This window comes from Enoplosus armatus, chromosome 23 (assembly GCF_043641665.1).
Source record: "Enoplosus armatus isolate fEnoArm2 chromosome 23, fEnoArm2.hap1, whole genome shotgun sequence".
NCBI classification, from domain to species: domain Eukaryota; kingdom Metazoa; phylum Chordata; class Actinopteri; order Centrarchiformes; family Enoplosidae; genus Enoplosus; species Enoplosus armatus.
In genome coordinates, this window is record NC_092202.1 from 12561485 (window position 1) to 12582091 (window position 20607).

The following is a 20607-nucleotide window of genomic DNA, read 5'->3' on the forward strand; positions in this document are numbered from 1 at the left end:
TACAACTCAATAAATACATTGTCAGTCACTGCTAAATGCTATTTATTTAGTATTTATTTTGTTCTTCAAACAAACAAAAGCCAAACTATTTACACATCTTTCAGTTGTTCTTTTCCGAAACAGTTTCATTACATGTGTGCTGTTATTTTAACAACATTCAAAGACTTATGAAGCAAAGGAGCTGAGCTGACTGGGATATAACTTTCATCATATATTTTACCAATATTGTTGGAAGTACAGTTTCCAGAGCTAAAATAAACCAGATGATCAACTTCATACCCTCAAGAGGACAGGCCGTGACAGGATCTTTTTAAAGGCTGCAACCAAACACCTGGGGCTTTCTGAAAACACAATATTGCAGTTTATCTAATCATAAAAGCATGTGTAGTGCAGTATGTAAAGTGCAAACAACTTTGGTTTACTCTTTTAAGACAGACTGACTCACCAACAACTAATACCACACAATATCAGCTTTTAAAAATGTCAAACATAGGTATTTTTTTAAGTCATTCACTAATAAGAGACTTTATAGTATACTCGTATGGTTAGAGTTAATTTCTTTGTTTTGGCAACTGATTACGACAACATTAAACTTAGTAACAATTTAGTATTAATTCAGTATCAATTCAGTATCAATTCAACAGTTAGGACATACTGGAGCGTACTGTGGCTACTTCAGTTTACACAGTTAGCTATAGCAGGTAACTATCCACCACAACCTCAGCTAAACAAAATGCACACATGTATTACAAGTCTGAGCCGATAGTATTCAATTAATATCAGTTGCCATTTGGATTAAAAACTGCATACTGTTCAGTTATCAAGGATACAAAAAAACTACTGGTTGACTAAAAGCATCAATCTCTCAAATCCAATTAGATATACATACATGGAACAAGACACTTTCCAAATTTCCGGGACATGGAGTTTCCTTTCAGATAACACACAACTGATTCCTTATCTATTCAGTGCCATCAGAGATGGTCAGCAGCACTACCAGGTGCACAGACAACCTTGAGGTTTAGTGTCAAAACCCACAAATATTACAAATCATGCAAGCTTGCTTGTACAATCATGCTTCTAACACAAGCCTGATGTGACATCTCAAAACTGTAAAAAGTACCAAGTAGCTTCCAAAATATTTAAGTCCCCCAGAGTGTAAAAAATATAACCAAAAAGCCCAACTTGTATCTCAATTTGAGGAGGACCTGTCCCTCTGGTTCAATTTTGCAGAGAGCAGTATATCCAACAATAGTTACCACACAGCAACAAGTCTGTGCTTTAAGCAATTTCTGTGCATCCCACCCCGCCAGCTCAGCTCCAGACAGTACAGACTTCAGCCCTTTTATTAAGCCTGCACCTTCAGCAATAATCTAAACAGGAAATCCGAACAAATCCACTCTTCATTTTTAAGGAAACCAAAAGGGCAACAAAAGCCAACCACCAGCAAAATCAGATTAATCAAAGACTGCTTGCTGCTCTATTCTGTAGCTAACTAGTAACTTCCATGGTGATTAGATGTACATGTATCAGGTTGCTTACAGAAAAAAACAGTCTTGTAGAAAGCTTTGACTTTAGAGGACAGTCAGCGAGGTGAATTCCAACTTAAATTCGTCATTTAGAACATTTTCAGATAGCCGTTCAAGACTGAACTATACAATTTAAGGCATGTTGAACAGAGAAATAAAACAAAACCCACTATGAGAGAAAAATCAAAACACAAAGTTTTACATTATTTACAAAGCTCAGCGTTTATACTGATGAGCATTGATGCTTGTGTGTGTGTGTCTGTGTGTGTGTCTGTGTACTTTGATATTGATGTAGCCCTGTTATGTGTGCAGACATGGTTCCAGAGGAGAGCCAATGAAACTGAGCGTACGTTGCTTTTGCTGTAGGTGTGCATGTAGTGTGTCTGCAACTCCTTTGGACTCTAGAATCTATGTGACATGTAGCTACGTGTTTGTGTTTTGTCATGTTTCAAAGTCTTTTTTTTTTGTACAATTCTTTCAGTTCATCCAGTTCCACAGCTGCAGGGATTTCCGGTGGTTTAGATGTAATCCAGCTGCTTCTGTCCCCGCTGGTTAGAAGACCTCCACGCAACTACCTGAGAGTTTCAGGCCAAGGTGGGTGATGACATCTGAGCAATGCGTGCCTTTTTTATCCTCCTCCTCGTCAGAGAGCGCCTGATGAAATCCCGAACCTAACACTTCCAACACAGATGGGATCCACGGTCAATGAAACCTGGAGCTTCATCTGGTAACTGTCCAACTGATAATGCCAATGGCCTGCCCAGTCCGAGGTCAAGACAGAAAAGTTTCTTAGGGTTTAAGTTCAACAAGGACAGGTTTAGGGTTAACTGGTTCATGGGTTGGCTGTAGATTAGATCCTCCTTGCAGAGGGCAGCAAATAAAGCACAGCCAGACTCCTGTGAGAAGACAGAAAGAAAGCACGAGACCATCATCACCCTCACTGTTCAAACAATCCAGCTAGAAACACAAGATTGACCAGGAGTAAATGGATCAAATTAACTCATTAGTATACAGCTCCAAGAAGAAAATAAGCAAGAATATCTCACCAATGCCAAGGATTATTTCTCCTGCAGTCACTACAGCTCTGGAGGCAGTCATCAGGTTGGGAGACGAAGCTGAAGCATCCTTGCAAACAGCTCTTCTAAACCTATGTCTGCCTCTTTACTGTGCATGTTGATCAAACCACTCTTTGTGGTGCTCTTTCTTGCGACTGCAGCATCCATTTTGATAAGCAACTATCAGTCAGTCTTGGAGCCACTGTGGCATGTCCAACACCTCAGTCAAATGTCCGTGTGGTTTTCCCTTCCGTCCCCGATTATTTCAGGGTTACTGGCAAAACTAAGGGAAACTCACAGCGAGTCTTATCTCAAACTATATTCAAAAAGATTGTTTTTTTCTTGAAGAACATTCACTCCATATAATCAATGTCTCATGAATTTTTCCTTCATCCATTTGCAAATTTTCTTTCTACTCTGAAAGGTAATACAAAAATATGGTTATATACAGGAGGTGGGAGAAGACGTGCTTCTCGAGTCTCTTATTTCAGTTTGGGAATATCTTTTCAGTGACTTTGTCAAAGTCGTAGCAATCCTCCTGTTGTAATTGTGCTCCCATCCCCAAAATGGTACCTCACAGCTTGAATGAACAAAAGTGCATAGGTGAGTTGGTGAGGGCAGGGTGTGAGTGCTTACGAGGGTTTGAGGTGAAGACAAGTGCACTAACCAGGTGTACTCATATCGCCCTCTCAGTTCCCCTCCATGGTTTTGCAGCCCCGCACTGTTTTCCACAAAACAGAGCCCATCCTCGATTTTCCTCCGCTCCGTGGTTGATCATCAAGTCTCAGGATCCACGACCACACACACAAAAAGGTCCCGTTAGAGGATCTTGTCCATGTTGTTGTGATGCCTGCAACTCTTCCTCAAACCAACACCACTCAATGTCCATATGGCAGAAGCGCACTTGCAAACCCCACCCGTCTTACGTGGGAAAAAAAAACAAAAAAAACGAAAATGAAAACAAAAAACAAACAAAAACAAAAAACTGCACCCACAGATATCCATGTGGTTTGTAAACAACCAAAGCTCCAGTATGGAATAGAAAGAGTCCTTTCTTTAAATTCTTAGTCACTATTTGTACGACCAGGATTGTAGAGGCAGTGTGTTCAACTGTATCCATCCATCCAAGTTTTTTTTTCTTCTCCACTGTGTAAATAAAAAAAAAGTCCTCGCTAAACTCTTCGAAGCTTTTTTGTATTTTGTTTCCATTTTTGAAATCTTCTGAGGAAAAAAAAAAATAATATCTGGTATCAGCACGGGTTTCTTGTCATTTTTTTGGAATACATTCAATATTTTCTTAAGAAAGAAATAATACACACACTTCACATGGCGATAATGAAACAAAAAGGAAAAAAAAAATTAAGGAAAAAAAAATTAACACACAACAAAAATAGCAGCCCCAAGTGCTCATTATCTTAGTCCAAATACTTTTTAAACTTTGTATATAATGTATATATTCATATATATTTTTCATTAAAAAAAGAAAACTCGTCATTATCAAATTGCAACAACGAATAAGTAACACAATATGCTAACATTTCATGCACCGTTCTGTGCACTTGCACATTAAGATGCTGTATTTTTTTTTTCAGAGTCAGAAACTCGACACCTTTCATTCACAAGTTCGAGAGCTGACAAAAGGCAACGTGATCACACCCCAGGAAAACAGACTGGACTAACCTTCCGATGGATCACCCCTAGACTGAACTAGAAATATTTACGATATAAACTTACATACTTTACATACACTGTGCTGAGCACTGACACACATCGCACTCGCTCTCAAAAAAGAGTTAATGTCTCAATGGCCACGCACCCTATCCAAGTTCTTAGGCACAAATGTGCATTCATACACATACAAAAAAAGCACATGTATTCAAAATGAGTACCTGTAGTCTTAACTCATTTCTATGAACAGGAAATGAACATGCACACTGAAAACACACTCACTCACTCACACACACACACAAAGTCTCATTCTGATGCACACACAGTAATGTCCCTCATGATTCGCCCTGTCTGCTAGTCCTCACAGGTCTAGAGACAGCTCCCCATGTGGAGAAGCTAAGGGAAATAAACTAGTGGTGGTCATCATGTGATGAGCGCAAAGCTAACATTTACAAATGTATGCATTTCTATTTCGTCTATCTGGGGATGAAGAGCTGGTGAGAGAAAGGATGTGTTGTGCAATTGCCCCCTCTCTCTCTCTCATTCATGCATTCATTCACTCAAAACATACAGATCAAGTCCCTGTTTGGAGAAGGGAAACACACTCACACACTCTCTAAACATGAGAATACAAAATTACCATTTGAACAAAAAAGACAAAAAATGGCCTCTTATGTTTCATACATCTTGGTAAGCAACAAAAGAAAGAAAAAAAAACAAAAAACATTGTGCAGACTGGTATATTACTGACACAAACCAACCATCACACATCAGTCACTCTCACAGTCATTCATACACATTCACAAAAATATTCACTTCTATAACTAACCCCATTTGTTTGATTTTTTTTGTTGTTTTTGTTATGTCTTTTTTAGGCAAGTGCAAATCTTCAAGTTTTTTTATAATCCATTTTTCAATAGCTTTACTTTTTATATAAACGTAAAAAAATGCTAAACAAGAGAAATATCAACAGTGTTTGTCTTTCGAGAAAGGATTTGCTCTCTGATAAGGTTTCAACTAAAAGGTCCCCCTGACTTTGAAAACCTAACAGCCCGACCATTCACCCCACCGCCTTTTTCACCGCCCTCTTCCAGTTCTGATGCACATGCACACAGATAATGTGTATGCACACATACCGTATGCGCACCAATTCCCAACACACACACACACACACACACGAAAAAAACTATTCAAATCCCATCTCAATAAAGTGCATTAGTTCAGTATAAGGTGCTTAATCTTTTGAGTGCCAGAGGATACCCATCTTCCTTTTAACCTCACCCCTCATCACCCCCATCTCCCCTGCTCAAGTGATCAACTGGTGCAGCAGGGAGCCCGTTTTTTTTTTCTTGCCAGAGGGAAGGAAAGAGTGGGAGGCGCAGATCCAGGCACCGCCACCCTGCACCCTCCCCTCATGCCTGCTCCCTTCCTACCCCCACCCCCACTCCCATCCCCGGTTCCCCCAGCAGTGCACATTCGTCATCAGGTTTGTCTGATTAAAAGACAGAAGGCCTCAGGTAGCTATTGCTGCTGCGCTGCGTCACATCAGTAATCCTCCACCATCTCCATCTCATTCAGGCTCAGACACTCGCCCGCGTTGTGGAATGAGTACCCTGCATGGAGGAGGGCAGAGAGAAGAGACGGAGAGAGCGGAGTAAGATCAGAGGAGGACGGGACAAGTCAGAATGGCTGGCTTAGACAGTGTAGGCAGGGGACAAGCCAGAAATTATGTATAAGAAGAGCCCCCTGCTCTGGAAAGGTTAAACCTTATTTGTAAATGGAAGTAGTAGTTAACTCATCACGATGCATAAATATTACATTTACATTTGCTTTGTGTACTGTTGTTTAATAATTAAAAAGGCAGAAAAAGTAGATAGTGGTCACATCTAAGCCAAGTAGCCAACATGCATCCATACAGAGGAAAACGAGTGGTAGTGTGCACACTGAATTTTATGCTACCCATTCACTGTTTCAAGCAGCACAATCTTCACCAAGCAAACCTGTGTTAGAAACAGCAGGGTTTTACATCAGTCAGCTCTTGGAGGGCTTGTAAAATACAGCGTGCAGACAACCCTTTTCCCCTCCACTGCTTTCTATTTACACAGAATAAAAAGGCTGCATGTATACCACAGATTATAATATCCAGTTTTACCTATATCACATTTGTTTGGTTACCCGTTTACATCTAGTGTGCCATATCCCATATGCACCAAACAGCTCACGGGTACATAAATAAACTCCAGACATAAGCCTACCCTGCGAGCACATCCTATTCACCAGCTGGGTGGGAGCAAACAAGTCATCAAGAAGATGTGATACTTTCTGCCGCTGCTCCAGAAAGATGCGCTTTTATTAGGCCCCATTTGATTCCAGGTGATGAATACATTTTCCACTTTGGCTAGTTTTTGTATATTAACGTGTATTAACTTTGATGAAGAAGTGTCTTGCTGGTGTATTTGTTGACAGGATGTTTTGTATAATCACATTGCTGATCTGGGGTCAAGCTATTTAAAGATTCTGACCATTTGCAGACAAATGAAGTCAAAAGGAAGAAATATGAAATTCTGGCACGGTCATGTACCTAAGATGCTGGGGTCAGAGTGCAGCATCATGGGCTGTTTCTTCTTCATCTTTCCCCCCTGGTTGTCATAGAGACCAGCCTTGCCCATGTGGTTGGTTTGAAACATGGACTGCAGGGTGCTTGGATTCATACCTCGCATTGAGTCCTAAAAAAAAAGACAAAAAAAAGAAAAATGAAGACCATTGTACAGTTGCTAGTTTAAACAAGAAGATATTCAATCAAGAGTTCATCTTTTTATGAAGAAATGTCCTTTCTTGTCATACCCTTCGGTTACTGCTACTGCTTTAATGTTTTCAAAAGACCTGATTGTTAACTTAAATTTGACTTGACTTGCACTCATGACAGTGATGCTTTGTTGGCATCTGTGCTTTCTGGGAGTTCTCCCAGTTGCTTTGAAGGACCTTGTGTCCCAATTAATGATTTTTGTTGAGATATTTGATGTTTGATATTTAGCAACTCAGTTGACAATTATAAGATATAAGACATTTTGGAGGAGCCTTAAAGTCCCATTAAACGCTACACTTACGTTCGGTAATGTTATGGTTAGTTAAAAAAATAAAAATAAAAATAGAGAGCTGCTGTTGTCGCAGCGTGCGACACAAAAAGACGCAACCACAATCTCTGCTGTCTCCACTAACAACTCAACTCCATGTTTGCATGCACAGCACAGAGGCATATCTGCATTTACCTGCAGAGGGAAGTTCATGTTCAATCCAGCCACTTCCTTTGATAACTGGGACACAAAGAGGAGTAGAGGAGGACTTTACAATGGTCACAATGAAATAAGACACTCCAAAGGTTTCTCTTACAGTCAGTTTTAGTTAATAGTATTATGCTCTTATCTCTTTATCAATAGTCAGTGTAACAGGACAAATTTCTCAGATTTGTCACTATTACTGGGTATACAGTACTTCCTAGTCATGGTTTGTTATAATTTGTTATGTTTTTTAGTACATATTATTACTGCAAGTATATGGTTTCTTTTTGGGTATGGCGCAATTATTAATTTAAGAGTTTCATGTTAGGGCAGAGAATGAGAACTGTATTCCCCAATTAAATGACACGTATCTGATGTTACATCAAATACGGGCACAGGCAGGAATGTGGACAGCAACCTTGATTGCTGCATTAATTCCTGAGAAAACTTTTGGTCAATCTGACAGATGCAAACTCATTACAAAACCTTCACTTGAACTTAAAAGCAGTCTGAGTACCGCTAGAAAATCTAAATAAAAATACTATCTTTAGTAGCCATTTAAGAAATTAAGTTAAAAACTAGACTTTTGGAGCTTTGGCTTACCTGCTGCTGCTGTCTCTGTTGGTTGGCTTTCTGTTTGGCACGTCGCTCCAGAAACTGTTTGGCGAACTCTTTGGCTTCCACTGTGTCCCCTAGGTAGGACCGGATGAAGTCCAGCACTGCATAGGGAGACTCCACCTCCTTAAGGTATGCCACGATTGTGGCAACTTAATAAAAGACATACAGTTTAAATTATTAAACATGCTGAAAATGTGGGGAAAGATAAATATAAATAAAATATAAAATGTGTTGCAATCAACTATCCAAGTTGAGGGTAAATTCTCCTCACACTTGACATTGCTAAATACATAAAAGCTAAGCAGCCTACCATCCAGAGAGGAGGAGGAGTTGTTGGCAGAGGTGTTGAGAGCATGAAGCATCTGTTCACACCAGGTGGTGAAACCGTCCTGAGGCTTCATGCCCTGCAGCAGCTTCAGCAGCTTCTCCTCCTCCTCCGTCCGCTTACGACGCATCATGTACTGCTCACTGCAAAGGACAGAGTTCAATGCATGTTAATTATGTTAATCAACTGAAAGACGCACACATAACTTAATCTTACAATGTTATTTGCAATAGTATGTGTAAAAAAAGGGAGTCATGTGTGATGGTACAGTATTTTTAAACAGGCCCTCCAATGTTCCTTTGCCATGCATAAATATGCATTTTAGTTTATTGACCCTGGTCTCACGTACCTGAGAGAAGGGCTGCTGCGGCTGTTCTTCAAGCCCATGTTGTTGTTGCTGTTGCCACGCAGGCCGGCCTGGTTCTTCACAGCCTCGTCCCACATGCCCATGCTGCTTGAAGAGCCTCCACTGCTGCCCTTACCCTCCATACCTCCAGGCCCACCCCACATGCCAACACTGTCCACCCACTGCCCTCCCATGGAGGAGCTCCCCATCGACATGCCAGAGTGCTGGAAACAGATAGAGAAATCATGTCATTTTCTATTTGCATTCTGTACAATGGGCTCTCCATGACTTTCTGTATGAAAGTGTAGAAACATATAATTTAAGTTGCTGAAACTCACGCGTTCTCTCTGCTGCTGGGCTCTCTGTTGCTGCTGTTGCTTCAGGAGCCTCTCTGCCTCCTGCTGCATTTCCAGCAGAGCCAGAGCCGGGGGCTTTCCTGCCTTGGAGAGCCCAGAGGAGGGAGCCCCGCTCCAGCCTGAGCCGCCTGCCCCAGGACCCTGTTGCTGGGGGTTCTGCTGTAGCAACTTCATGATCAGTTCCTGCTGCTGACGACACTACAGGAAGATAATGACAGAGGTCAACACTTTGCAGCAGTAACGCTCATTTATTACTTGGGGAACTGCCACTGAACAGCCATTCTTATTGCATTTCATCTTCAAACTGTTGCATTTAATTTGATGATAACAAACTATGATCTCTAGCTTAATGATACTAAGCATATGTAAACTGAAAATACAATGAGGGCAATGAGCCATGCCCTTAATATGAAAGGTTAAACAATTCTTGATACCAAAAAAGGACATTTCAATTTTCAATGTACAAATCTAAAAGAAAAGAAGAAAAGTCTTGATATTTGTAGCCTACGGCAACAGACCGAGGAAAGGGAAATGCAAAAATATCTCCTTCCTTCATCTCACCTGCTTGCGTCTGAAGAGCTCCTCCTCCTCCCTCCTCTTCTGCTCCTCCTGTTGCCTCCTCTTCTCCTCCCTCCTCTTACGCTGCTCCTCCTCCTCACGCTTCACCCTGAGTTCAGCGTCTCGCCTCTCCTGCTGGAGCTGAAGGGAAAACATCAGGAGTCAAATAGAGTAAAAGGCACAAACTGAGATTATAATATATATATATATTAATTTGTTCAATCCTGGCCTTGACACAGTCCTTTTTTTATTACAGTTATTGTGACAGCAATAAAAAGTGCTTTAAAATCATTTTAGTTGAAACATTTCAGCTGTTGAAAACAATGAGATACAATACAACTGATATGACTGACCGTGTAAAACATCTACATATAACATAAAAAACTGGCAGACATAGAAGATGAATTTGTGTTCTAAGGCTGAAAATCTCACCACTAAACCCACCTTTTGAAGCTGTTCGAGAGTTGGACCCTGAGTAGAAGGATTCATTGTTATGTCCCAAAGACTGGCTTCACCGCCTGCATGGAGATAAGATTGGGTTATTTCAGCATCATTAGGTATAGTGTTCATGTGTTGTCGTTGCCTGCACATGCACAACCAGGTGCAGTCTAGAATGTACCTGACGGCTGTGAAGCTGAGGTATGCATGTCCCACATGGACCCTGTATCTGGCACTGACATCGACCTGTTCATCGAAGGCATCATACCCTGCTCACTGCACCTGCAACACACAAAGCAAAGCGCAACACAGAAATGAGTCCAAAGTGTAAAATGACATTGAAACTAGGACAAAATGCAGACATGTAAGATGAAGCCTCCACCCCCTCCCCATAGGCCTACCTGTTAATGAGCTGGAATAGCTGCTGCTGTTGGAGCTGCTGATAGAGAGCTGCTGCTGCCAGCTCCTGTTGCTTTTTCAGGCGCTCCTGGTCCAGGTTTCCCTGTTGAGAGGAGAAGAGCGACCACCAGTGAATACAATGCACCTTCAAATTCAAGATACTAAAACACAGCTATTCATACACAGTGGGCTAAGTCTAAGAAGCAAGTGCTTGTGGTAGGTTTTTCCAATCACATATTTAAATGCAGCCATCTAACAGGGAACTGTCCATTCTTTGTAACCACAGACGGTCCTCTACAAACTAGTCTGGGTGTTTTCAGCATATACAGATATGTTACAAATTGACTATACAGGAATTGATCACTTCCACAAGATGATGTAAAAAAAAATAACATGCACAAAACTCAATGATCAACTGTGCCACGTTCATAGGTAATGAGGAACATGTGACAACATCTGTAGTGTTACACTACAGCTTTAAATGCTGGCATGGACCCTGCCCTGTTATGCTCCACTAATTTGAAGCTTACACGCAACCAGTGACTTTTACTGGAGGCCGCTGCATAATATGTTTAAGACATTGTTTTTTCTTTCCCACTTACAGGAGGGAATAAAGATATCAACTGTAACACATTTATAATGACAACAGAAAGTTTTGTGTGTTAAAATCAAGCGGGGCCAATTTCAGAAATGGAGCCCCTCTTGTTAAAACTGAATTGGAATTAATCATTTGTCTTTTACCGTGACCTGTCTATCAATCTTCCCTCTCCTCTGCATCCTCCCTTCCCCATCCTCTACGTTGGCTGAGCTCTGACTCACAGTCCCGGCGGGCCCCCGGGTGGGCTGCGGGCGCTGCGTTGGTGGTGGCTGTCTCACCAGCAGGGGCGGCGGGGAGGGCCCTGGGGCGAAGGGCACGCGGCCCCACATCTTGATGACATCCCCCAGGGGTTGGAAGCCCTCGTCGCAGCCCCGCTTCACCAGCAGGGTCATGGTGAAATAGCCAGCCTGGAACCACTCACACATCTCCACTGTGGTGAATGGACCTGGTGGTGGGTAGGACAGAGAGAGAGAGTTTAAATTGCAAACCCAATAATTATGTAGCTGACATTGTGTACCTCTTTTAAATGTATTCAGACAACAGCAATATTTATGAATCAATATGCTATAATTGCATTTCTGAGTGTACAAGTGACTGTGTGCCAGTGTACCCTGGATCTCTCCCTGTGGGTCCTTGTAGAACCACTTCATGGCGGCCTCGTGTGACAGCGGCAGAGCGGCTGCTGTGTTCCTGCTCTCCTGCTGCTGCTGCAGAGCCTGGGTGAAACACTCCTCCTCCAAAGAAGTGTCCTGCAGTGATGCCACCATCTTCTCTGCCTCCTATACACATACACACACACAGGTTATCATTACAACCTTTACCTTTAGCTTGGGACTTTTAATTCAGCTTAACCATCAAAATAATCACTGGTTGTAGCCCACCTCTCAGGAAAACAGAGTGTTCACTTGAGTTAAATGTACTTCCCACTACAATTATATAATATTTCTGAGACAGCTGCTTGAAATGTGCCTCCTGATGTTCTTACCTGCTGCAGGTGCTTCATGCCCTCATCGTCCTCGGTGTCTCCTCCAGATGGAGGGAGGAGAGGAGCAGCAGAGGAAGGGGGTGGGGGAGGCAGATTGGAGGAGATGGGAACGCTGGGGCTCAGCTGGGCCTTGGAGCCCCCTACCGGAGCCACATCTGACACAAAAACAACAACAAGAAGAGGAAACATAAGTAAAACAATGGGCCCTATTTTTAGTATTTCTATTTATGGGATGGTGATGTTGGATGAGGGGGGGTAGAGCCACCTACTGGCTCTGTATCTGATACAGCAGGAACAGCGGGTTCAGTAAACAAGGTATTAAATGACTGGAGCTAAACATATTGTGTATCAAATCAAAATATCAACGTGGCTAAATTTCCTCCCACACACACACACGCTGTCCTGAGACTAAAAGAACTTGGCAGAATGCAAGAAGGTGAAAGCTCTAACGTTACACAGCCAGGTCAAGACTCTTAATGCAAATCTGAATTTTTCAAACTGATCCACTGACAGAAAGTGACAAAAAATGTGTATATCTGGTGTAGATTTTGTAGCATTTACTTTTCAGTAGTTGCATTTGTCAATGTGGCTGTTTCACAGTTGAAACCTCAACACAGCCGATAATCTGACTAAAGCAGGGTATGAATAATGGTGGCATTCCTGTAAAGCTTTTACTGTAAATCAAATGCAAGCATGTGATAAACAGTCACGACTTTGGTTAGCCACTGAATTGAAACTCACTGCTCAACAAAAAGCAGGTCTGAAGCTGGATTTACATCAGAACATCAGTTATTAAATCCATACTACATATTCATAAGTTTGATGGTGATATTTAAAGTTTGACATCATTTCAAAATACATTTTCCAGCAAACCAGCATCTTCAGGTCGATATTTTCAGTATATATTTTCGTATTTTCTCCGCATCAAGCAGTCTTGTTTTACACTTACCATTAACTTTTCACAATACAACATGGTTAAACTGATGAGTACGATAAGTACGCCTCTTTACAATAAGTCGAAATCGCCTACATAAATAAATAGGTGGATATATAACACTGCTGCTAACTGAATCTATCTTTGTGTTGCACCATGCCTACTTAAACACAGAAGACATGGAATGAGGTGTACCTTCACTGGGTGTGCTGCTGGCCTTGACAGGGTGGCTGTTGTTCAGCTGAGGGTTGTCCACCACTGGGCCAGTGTTGCTGGGCCGAAGCTCCAGGAATGGAGGGGTACAGTGGACTGGAGGAGAGGAAGAGGGTGATGCTGGCTTCGTCTCACAATCCCCTACAGCAGAGCCAGCTTCTTTACTCTCTGTGAGGTGAGAATGGAGGAAAGGAAAGAAAACAACATCAAGAAAGATGTTACAATCATTAGTAATGAATCCCCCCTCCCCCCTGGGCCTGTGATCAATTAGGAAACACTGTATGGACAAAGTGCGAACAATTTGCTGTTTTGCATGCTTCTGATACAAAAGGCTCATACATTGTGGCCCCTTTTATCATGTTTTATAAAAAGTTAAATTTTGCTTTTAAATCACTTGGGCAACAGAACAAGTCTGTAACAATAAGGCTGGCATAGAAAATATTCCATGACACCTATAGGTGATCAGATTGTAACACTGCACTGTTGCACAGTTATATGAGGCCAATACTGATTTTCAGAAAGGAGATATTTATGCATTTCCCTTTCCTCTGTTTGTTGCCTTGGGCTACACAGACTTTTTAAAAAAAAAATCAAATAACCAATATTTTTTTTCAGGCTCTGGGAAATTGTCATTTCAGTATTATCTGACTCTCTTCTCACCCTTGTCTTTGTCTCCTTCAGCACTGTTCCTCTCAGTGTCAGCGAAGCTCTCCTCTTCTTCCTCCTCCTCTATCCCCGTAAACTCCAACTCCTCCTCCAGGATTGTCTCCTTGCCACCCTTCTGACAGAAGACCAGGATAAGTCAGAAATGAAAGAGTGTAACAAATGCTCAAGGACATTCATAAGGGCTGACAATGAAAGAGATTTCATACAGTTGAAATACAAATGTTTCAACACCGTCTGCTATTATGAATGCTAATATATGTTAATAGTAATTTACCCCCACTCCCAAATAAAAAGAAACCAAACGAAACCCACCTTCATAGGCATGAAAGCCCCAGAGGAATCAAAAGTGCCCATCTCCCCGTCCTCCTCGTCTGTACACCACTCGGGCAGGCCGTCCCGGTCATCCTCGAGTCCCTCACTGCCTGCACGCCGGCGGCCACCACCATGACCCTCCGAGTCCCGGAAGTCGAAATCAAACTTCCTCCGACGACTCTCACCTGGACCATGGTCCCGCCAGCCTGCTGAGCGAGGACCACCATCTGACAAAGAAATGGACCACCATCAGTGAGGATACTGTCCCAAGTAATAATCAGAGGACTCTCAGAAATATTAATGAAACTTAGGAGGTTCCTACTATAAAAAGATACAGAAACAAGGTTGCGTAAGAGAAACATGTTGCCAAGTTACAGGAGTTGCCCAGACAAGCATGTGGTTATGTCTATCTGTTATACCTCACCTCCTGGGGGTGTTGCTCTGTCATTAACCAGCTGCCATTTAGAGTTTAAGATTAGTTTAAGCGTGTCGTTGGGAAAAGGTCATGTGGTCAGTTATCCTGACATAAACTGTGGAGGCTTTAAAGTGCAGCTCTGTTTCAGCCAAAACTCAGATTCTGTTTTGTATAAATCACTTCCCTGCCACTAGATGTCACTATATCTCCTCTTTAAGTCAGTCCTGCTGCACACATTGCCACACAACAAGATTTAATGGCATGGAGTCAGGAGGAGTATCAGTGTCACTGTCTCCAGGTATAATGTAGGATTGAGCCAAAAAACAAACAAAAAAAACACATGGATCAAAGTTGTTCAATACGAAGTGGCCACATATGAACAGGCTTTGCTTAGTAATTAGTCAAGAACTAAATCGGAAAATTTAAATTTAACCAGTTTAGCTGCATTTCAGCTGAATCCACACTTGTTTTGACAGAGCTATTGCACTGATAATAATGGAATAAACCCATTCTAAACTGCAGCTAAAATAAGCTAACGGCAACACATACTAGTGAATAGTGGACTGCCGATCATGCATTTTAAAAAAGGAAAATAAATGATGAGACCTTTGCTTTTTCTCATGTTTAGCTTTCATTTTCAACACAATCAACAGTTTGAGGCAGCAATACGATAAATAAATGTTTATCATACCGTCCCTGCGGGGTCCAGTAAGTCTCCAGCTGCTGCCCGGCTCCCCCTCGTCCTCGTCCTGCTCCTCCCGGAGGCTGCGCCAGTTATCGCTGTCAGCCCTTGTGAACTCCTTCCTGCTTGGACCCCCGGGACCTACAGTCTCTTCAAAGCCAGGACGCCCCACCTCCCGCCGCAGCGGCTTCTCAAAACGACGCTCACCCCTGAGGAAAAGAGGGAAATTGAGAGAAATCCATATCAGTTAAGTGATAAACAGAAGAAAATGAGCCCAAAACAGTAGTTTTTATCCAAGAGAAATATGCACAGCCAAAACTTGCATCTCGCCACCACAGATACCAATTCACACATTCAGGCTCATGAAGACAAACTACTGAAATAATAGGACAAAGAGAAACTTTAGTTCAGTCTAAGCAGATAAGAGAAGATGCCTGCAAAAGCGAGATAAATCATCCCATGAGAGACAAAAATCTACAAAAATACCAGAGAGGACTATTGAGTTTATTACACTGGATGACAGTTTCTCTTGGCAGTAAAGATATACGACTTGGAGCCATGATGTATTTGACCTTCAGGTAGTGTGTGCTGGGTTTTTCTTACCGGTCATCCCAGCTCTGGCTGCGGTGGATCTCTCGGACGCTGCGGCCAAAACCCACCTCCGCATCTTCAATACTTCTTTGGTAGAATCCACCTTCGCCACGACCTCGTCCTGATTACACACACACACACACACACACACACACACACATACACACACACACACACAGTGAAGGAGGTGTTTAAATGTATTATAATCATCATTTGAATGAGAAGCCTTGTGATCAGCCATTTGGGATTGTTTCACTCACTCAGCCTCATAATTTTTAAATAATTTAACAAACTCTTTTATAACTCAACAAAATGTCTTGTGCCAATATTCAATTAGCCTGTATCCCCACACACACCAGCACATGCACACACGATGAAACCCACACAGCATCATTCAGTTGTTTCCTTGGCTGTCCTGAACCGGACGGCTAGTGTTTATATTGGCCATTCATATGCGCAGAGTGGTTGTGTGTGCACAAGGTGAGTTCATACGCCCAGTGGTTTTAGACAGGTGTGGCTCGACAAAAGGAGGACTATTTAGACAGGCCAAGAGGAAGTGTGCTGCATCAAGATGGTGGAAGAAAAGAGGGAAATAAACACTTCAGTGGTTGGCTTGAATCAACTGTTTTACTTTCCCTGGATAACAGCCATTGTAGTTTCAGCCAAGGGTTTTGGGCAGCACTTCTGTTGCTGTTGGACTCATGTTAGCTTTAGCACAAGTGGTTGTGGATTTATCATGAGTGGCTGAATCAATGCTGTACTTTATTTGTTGCCGTTTTTTTTCCTCTTCTCATGGGCACGGGGGGGGGGGTTTATTCGTCTTTAGTTTTTACCTCGACCGCCTCGCGTGGCCCCTCGTCCTCGGACCACTCCAGCTGGGGGGGCTCCACCCACCCCTTTTCCCATGAGCCTCAGCACCGCCACACTGTTCACAGACATGGAGAAGTTCCTCTGCAGAGAGAGAATGGAAAGAGCAAAAGGGAGGAATGTGAGGAATGTGAGCTCACAGCCACAGATGTCGACCAACGGAACAGTTCGCTTTGGTACTGAGGTTGGATCACGATGAGATTATCACATGACAAGCTGAAACGGTTCAACATTTGCAGGTATCAGTGTACTTGTGATTGTGTGTTTGTGGCAGACCTGCTCCTCCTCAGTGAGAGGCACCAGTGCCAGTGGCTGCATGGGCTCATCTTGCAGAATAGCAGCAAACTCCTTATCCTGCATGTCCTCTGGGACCTAAAACAACAACAACAAAAACAGGCACTTAGTAGGACAAAACTTTCAAAACTTACCAAGATTTCAAAAACAGCTGACCTACAGACAGGTGTTCATTTTTGAGGATGGGAAAGTAGATGGAAGCAATCTGCATGCTGGTGTTTAGGAAGTGCTTGATCACTTTTAGCACCAATGACTTCCTCAGTGTTGCTAAACATTAAAGACCCTTCTTCTTATTCTGTGATTCACACAGTCCTGAGAGTTTTCCCACTAACCTTGTTGTCTTTGATATAAAGTGCTAACATCTCCTCTCGGCCGTAGCGGTACTCGGCCAGCTTGTACTTTGGCATGGCGGGGGAAGGAGGGGGGGACGTCACACTCCCCCCACTGGACAGTGCACGGAGCCTGCATGAGGAAGAGCACAGGAACCACTAAGAATTAGGATCATGGAATATTTCTTGTATGAATCTAAGACATCTCAGTGATGGTGTTGAAAGGTAGAACTTGGGTGGAATGTGTTTTGCAACTTTAAAAAATGCAAATGTGTATAAATATTTAACAGTATCAAATACACGAGAAATCAAATAAACCAGTAACCAAAGCTACTGGTCAGGTGTCCACGTTTCAACATGAAGGTCCTATTCTGAAATTACTGACTGAACCGTTTCATGTTTTTCTATCTACTGACTGGAGCAGACATCAATTGTGGAAAATCATGTGTAAATAACTTGGTGTAAATTCCCGTTGGCACAGAAAGCAAAAAAAAGGGAACTATTGTGTAACCGTGATAGAATTCCTTTTAATCTAAATTGCAGAAAAAAATATCTAATAGTATCCATCTTGCAGTAGGGAAAAAAAGACTTTTCTCAATGTTCTGTAACAAATCAACCATCCTCCTACGCAGGTCCCTCTGAATACACTTGGCTCGACATAGATGATATATTAGCTTTCCAATCTCAAGATTTCATTTTAAAAAGCTATTACTAGCAGGCCGGATTCCAAGGCCTGCTGTTCAACAATGGCTCCATTCACATGCCTCTACAGGCTAAGTGTGTCATTGAATCACAGCCCCACATCAAAACCATATGCAACTCTTGAGAGGTGTGGAGGTGCATGTGGGGTATAAGAGGTGAAGGAAAGCATCATGAAAGACCAGTTGGTAGCATGTGGCATATCAAAGAGGGTTAAAAATAAGTGGAGCAGCGACTAATATGCATAATAAGAGCAGAGCTGAGGAAGCATGCCAGTGGGTGGGGTACTAAGAAATATTTTAGCATATTTGTATCCACTTCACTTGTATTTACCCTTGCAAAATTTAGCTTCTCTCTCTCTAACAGGACAAAGCATGAAATCTATATGATCTTCCACACAATCGATACATTCATAATCCTTTGAGTCTTACAGAGCAAAGGTTGGCCTAATATTTGTCACATAAAACTAAATGTGAGGCAGACTGTTTTAACTTTGAATCCTACCACAATGACTAACATACTTTCTCTCTACTGCCAACAAAACCTCAAAAAAGGTCTAAATAATTCTGTAACGCTAACAAGCACTAAAAGACTTGTAAACATGCTGGCCAGACAGCTGTATGTGGTGAGCACATGAACTGGCCACTACATGGCTGTATTAAAAAAAGGGTACCGGGATAAAAGTGGGCCAGAAGGGCCACTGAGAGGAAAGCAGCTGCAGATGTGTAAAGAGAGAAATATTCTGCGAGGCTGGCAACGCACCAAGAATGCACACAGCAGTCACAGGCCGTTACAGATGGAGTGCTACCAAACTGGAGACTAATCGCTACACAAACATACACTGAAGAGGAGGAGGAGAGACAGCCAGATTGACAGGACGCCGCTGTGACAATACCTATATTTTGATTTAAGGTAAAAACTATCTTGCCACAGTTCGTGATTACAAGAGAAACCTGTCTTTGAAAGCTACAACTGAAAACATTAAATTGCATACACCACCCCACTGAACCCGGGACTATTACTGTAACTGCCATGTGGTGTTGTGATTTACTAGTACACTTTTCTTTCCCCCTGGTGGCAGGACCTAAAGACAGTGATGTTGGTTGGTCTCTTAGTCCAGAGCAAAATATGCAACTAACTAACTATTTTCATTATCGATTAATCTGCTGATTATTTTCTTGGTTAATGACTGTTCATAAAATGTCAGGAAAACGTGAAAAGGCAACATTTTGCAGAGCCCAAAGTTTCCAAAGATAAAGTTTACTATCATATAAGACAAAAAAAAAGCACTCATCAGCTCTAATCTCCACAACTACGGGCTACTTTCCATGAAATGTAGTACGGACAATCCTGGTCCTAATGCGGTCAATGACAAGAGAAAACTTGAAGAGGATGAATCGCAGTTTTGTATTAACCCCCCGAGCTTTTCCTTTACTGCCACCGTCAGGCCAAAATGTCCATTTCACACACAAAACAATCTCATAACAAAGGCAAACTGCGATGACATGTAATGGCCACATTCAAGTAGGCCATATGCCATCCAGACATAACAACAGAATGTGTAGATTTAAGCCAACATTCCTGTAAAACAGCATGGAAGATAAGTCCCAGAAAAAGTAGACCTTGAGTGGAGTTGAATCATAAAACACATTTAACTTAATTAAAATCTCCAAATGTTTCTAACTGTCATGAGAGCAATCACATTCATTTAATTCAGGATATATGTCTCTAGTGGATTAAGTGCTACTTTAAAAACCTGCTGAAATAATAAATCAGACGAGTTACCATTCTGGGCCGAAGTTAAGAGTCTCAGCAGTCATATTCCTCACGTCCACACAGAACTGAGTATCTGAAGGAGGAAAAAAAAAATCTGTTTTATTTTCTGCAGGAAAAGAAACGCAACTTGTAGTACAAATGTATGAGCAAAGGAATAAACATGCCCCAAACTGCCTTACCCTGTCCAGATAATCGGAGCAGGCTGGACTGGGCTGGACCAGGCTAGAGCTGGCTGGCTTTAGTTAGGCTTAGGTGACTAGAAGGCTGAGTGGTGCTTAAGCTGTGGTCACAGAGCTCCCCAAACACACAGACACAAAGAGAATAGCTGCCAGTTTCAGGTGCTTGAGGAATACCAGGTTATCAGGTCCTAACTAGGTAAGGAAGGGGGTTCGACGACAGTTTGGAGAATGGAAGCTCCTGCTACTCACAGCCAAAAAAGGTTGTTAAACATAAAAAAAGAAACAAAAAGAACCTCGGAAATTAACAATGGAACAAAATAAAACACTCTTGCTAGTAATAATGTTTTCTCTCTTTTTTTTTTTTTTTTTTTTGTTTTACAGCAGTTATACCTCACATTAAAGTTAAAAATATGAACTGATTCATCAAAAAGGTAACGCGGGAACGAAATAACAGCCAAAACAATGAAACAGGCTGCTGGAACAGCTGCCAAGAGCAG

General features: G+C 42.0%; 1 protein-coding gene and 1 long non-coding RNA gene across 2 annotated transcripts; both read right to left on the minus strand.

Annotated features, from left to right (window-relative positions):
* Positions 1 to 25: 25 nt before the first annotated feature.
* Positions 26 to 3586, minus strand: LOC139305803 (uncharacterized). Its single transcript, XR_011599341.1, has 2 exons — positions 2576 to 3586; positions 26 to 2425 (listed from the first exon to the last, which is right to left on the minus strand). It is a non-coding gene; the product is annotated as an uncharacterized lncRNA (long non-coding RNA).
* Positions 3587 to 5734: 2148 nt separating this feature from the next.
* On the minus strand, positions 5735 to 20281 carry gigyf1a (GRB10 interacting GYF protein 1a). The gene is made up of 24 exons (XM_070929673.1): positions 20111 to 20281; positions 19941 to 20004; positions 17460 to 17589; positions 17110 to 17205; positions 16800 to 16917; positions 15979 to 16087; positions 15385 to 15584; positions 14279 to 14505; positions 13961 to 14081; positions 13283 to 13468; positions 12154 to 12308; positions 11779 to 11947; positions 11390 to 11613; positions 10573 to 10673; positions 10353 to 10453; positions 10178 to 10251; positions 9737 to 9874; positions 9158 to 9373; positions 8823 to 9043; positions 8459 to 8616; positions 8134 to 8297; positions 7522 to 7566; positions 6834 to 6978; positions 5735 to 5865 (listed from the first exon to the last, which is right to left on the minus strand). The coding sequence occupies exons 2-24, from the start codon at positions 19973 to 19975 to the stop codon at positions 5798 to 5800; spliced, it is 3201 nt and encodes a 1066-aa protein (XP_070785774.1). The 5' UTR covers positions 19976 to 20004; positions 20111 to 20281; the 3' UTR covers positions 5735 to 5797.
* Positions 20282 to 20607: the final 326 nt, after the last annotated feature.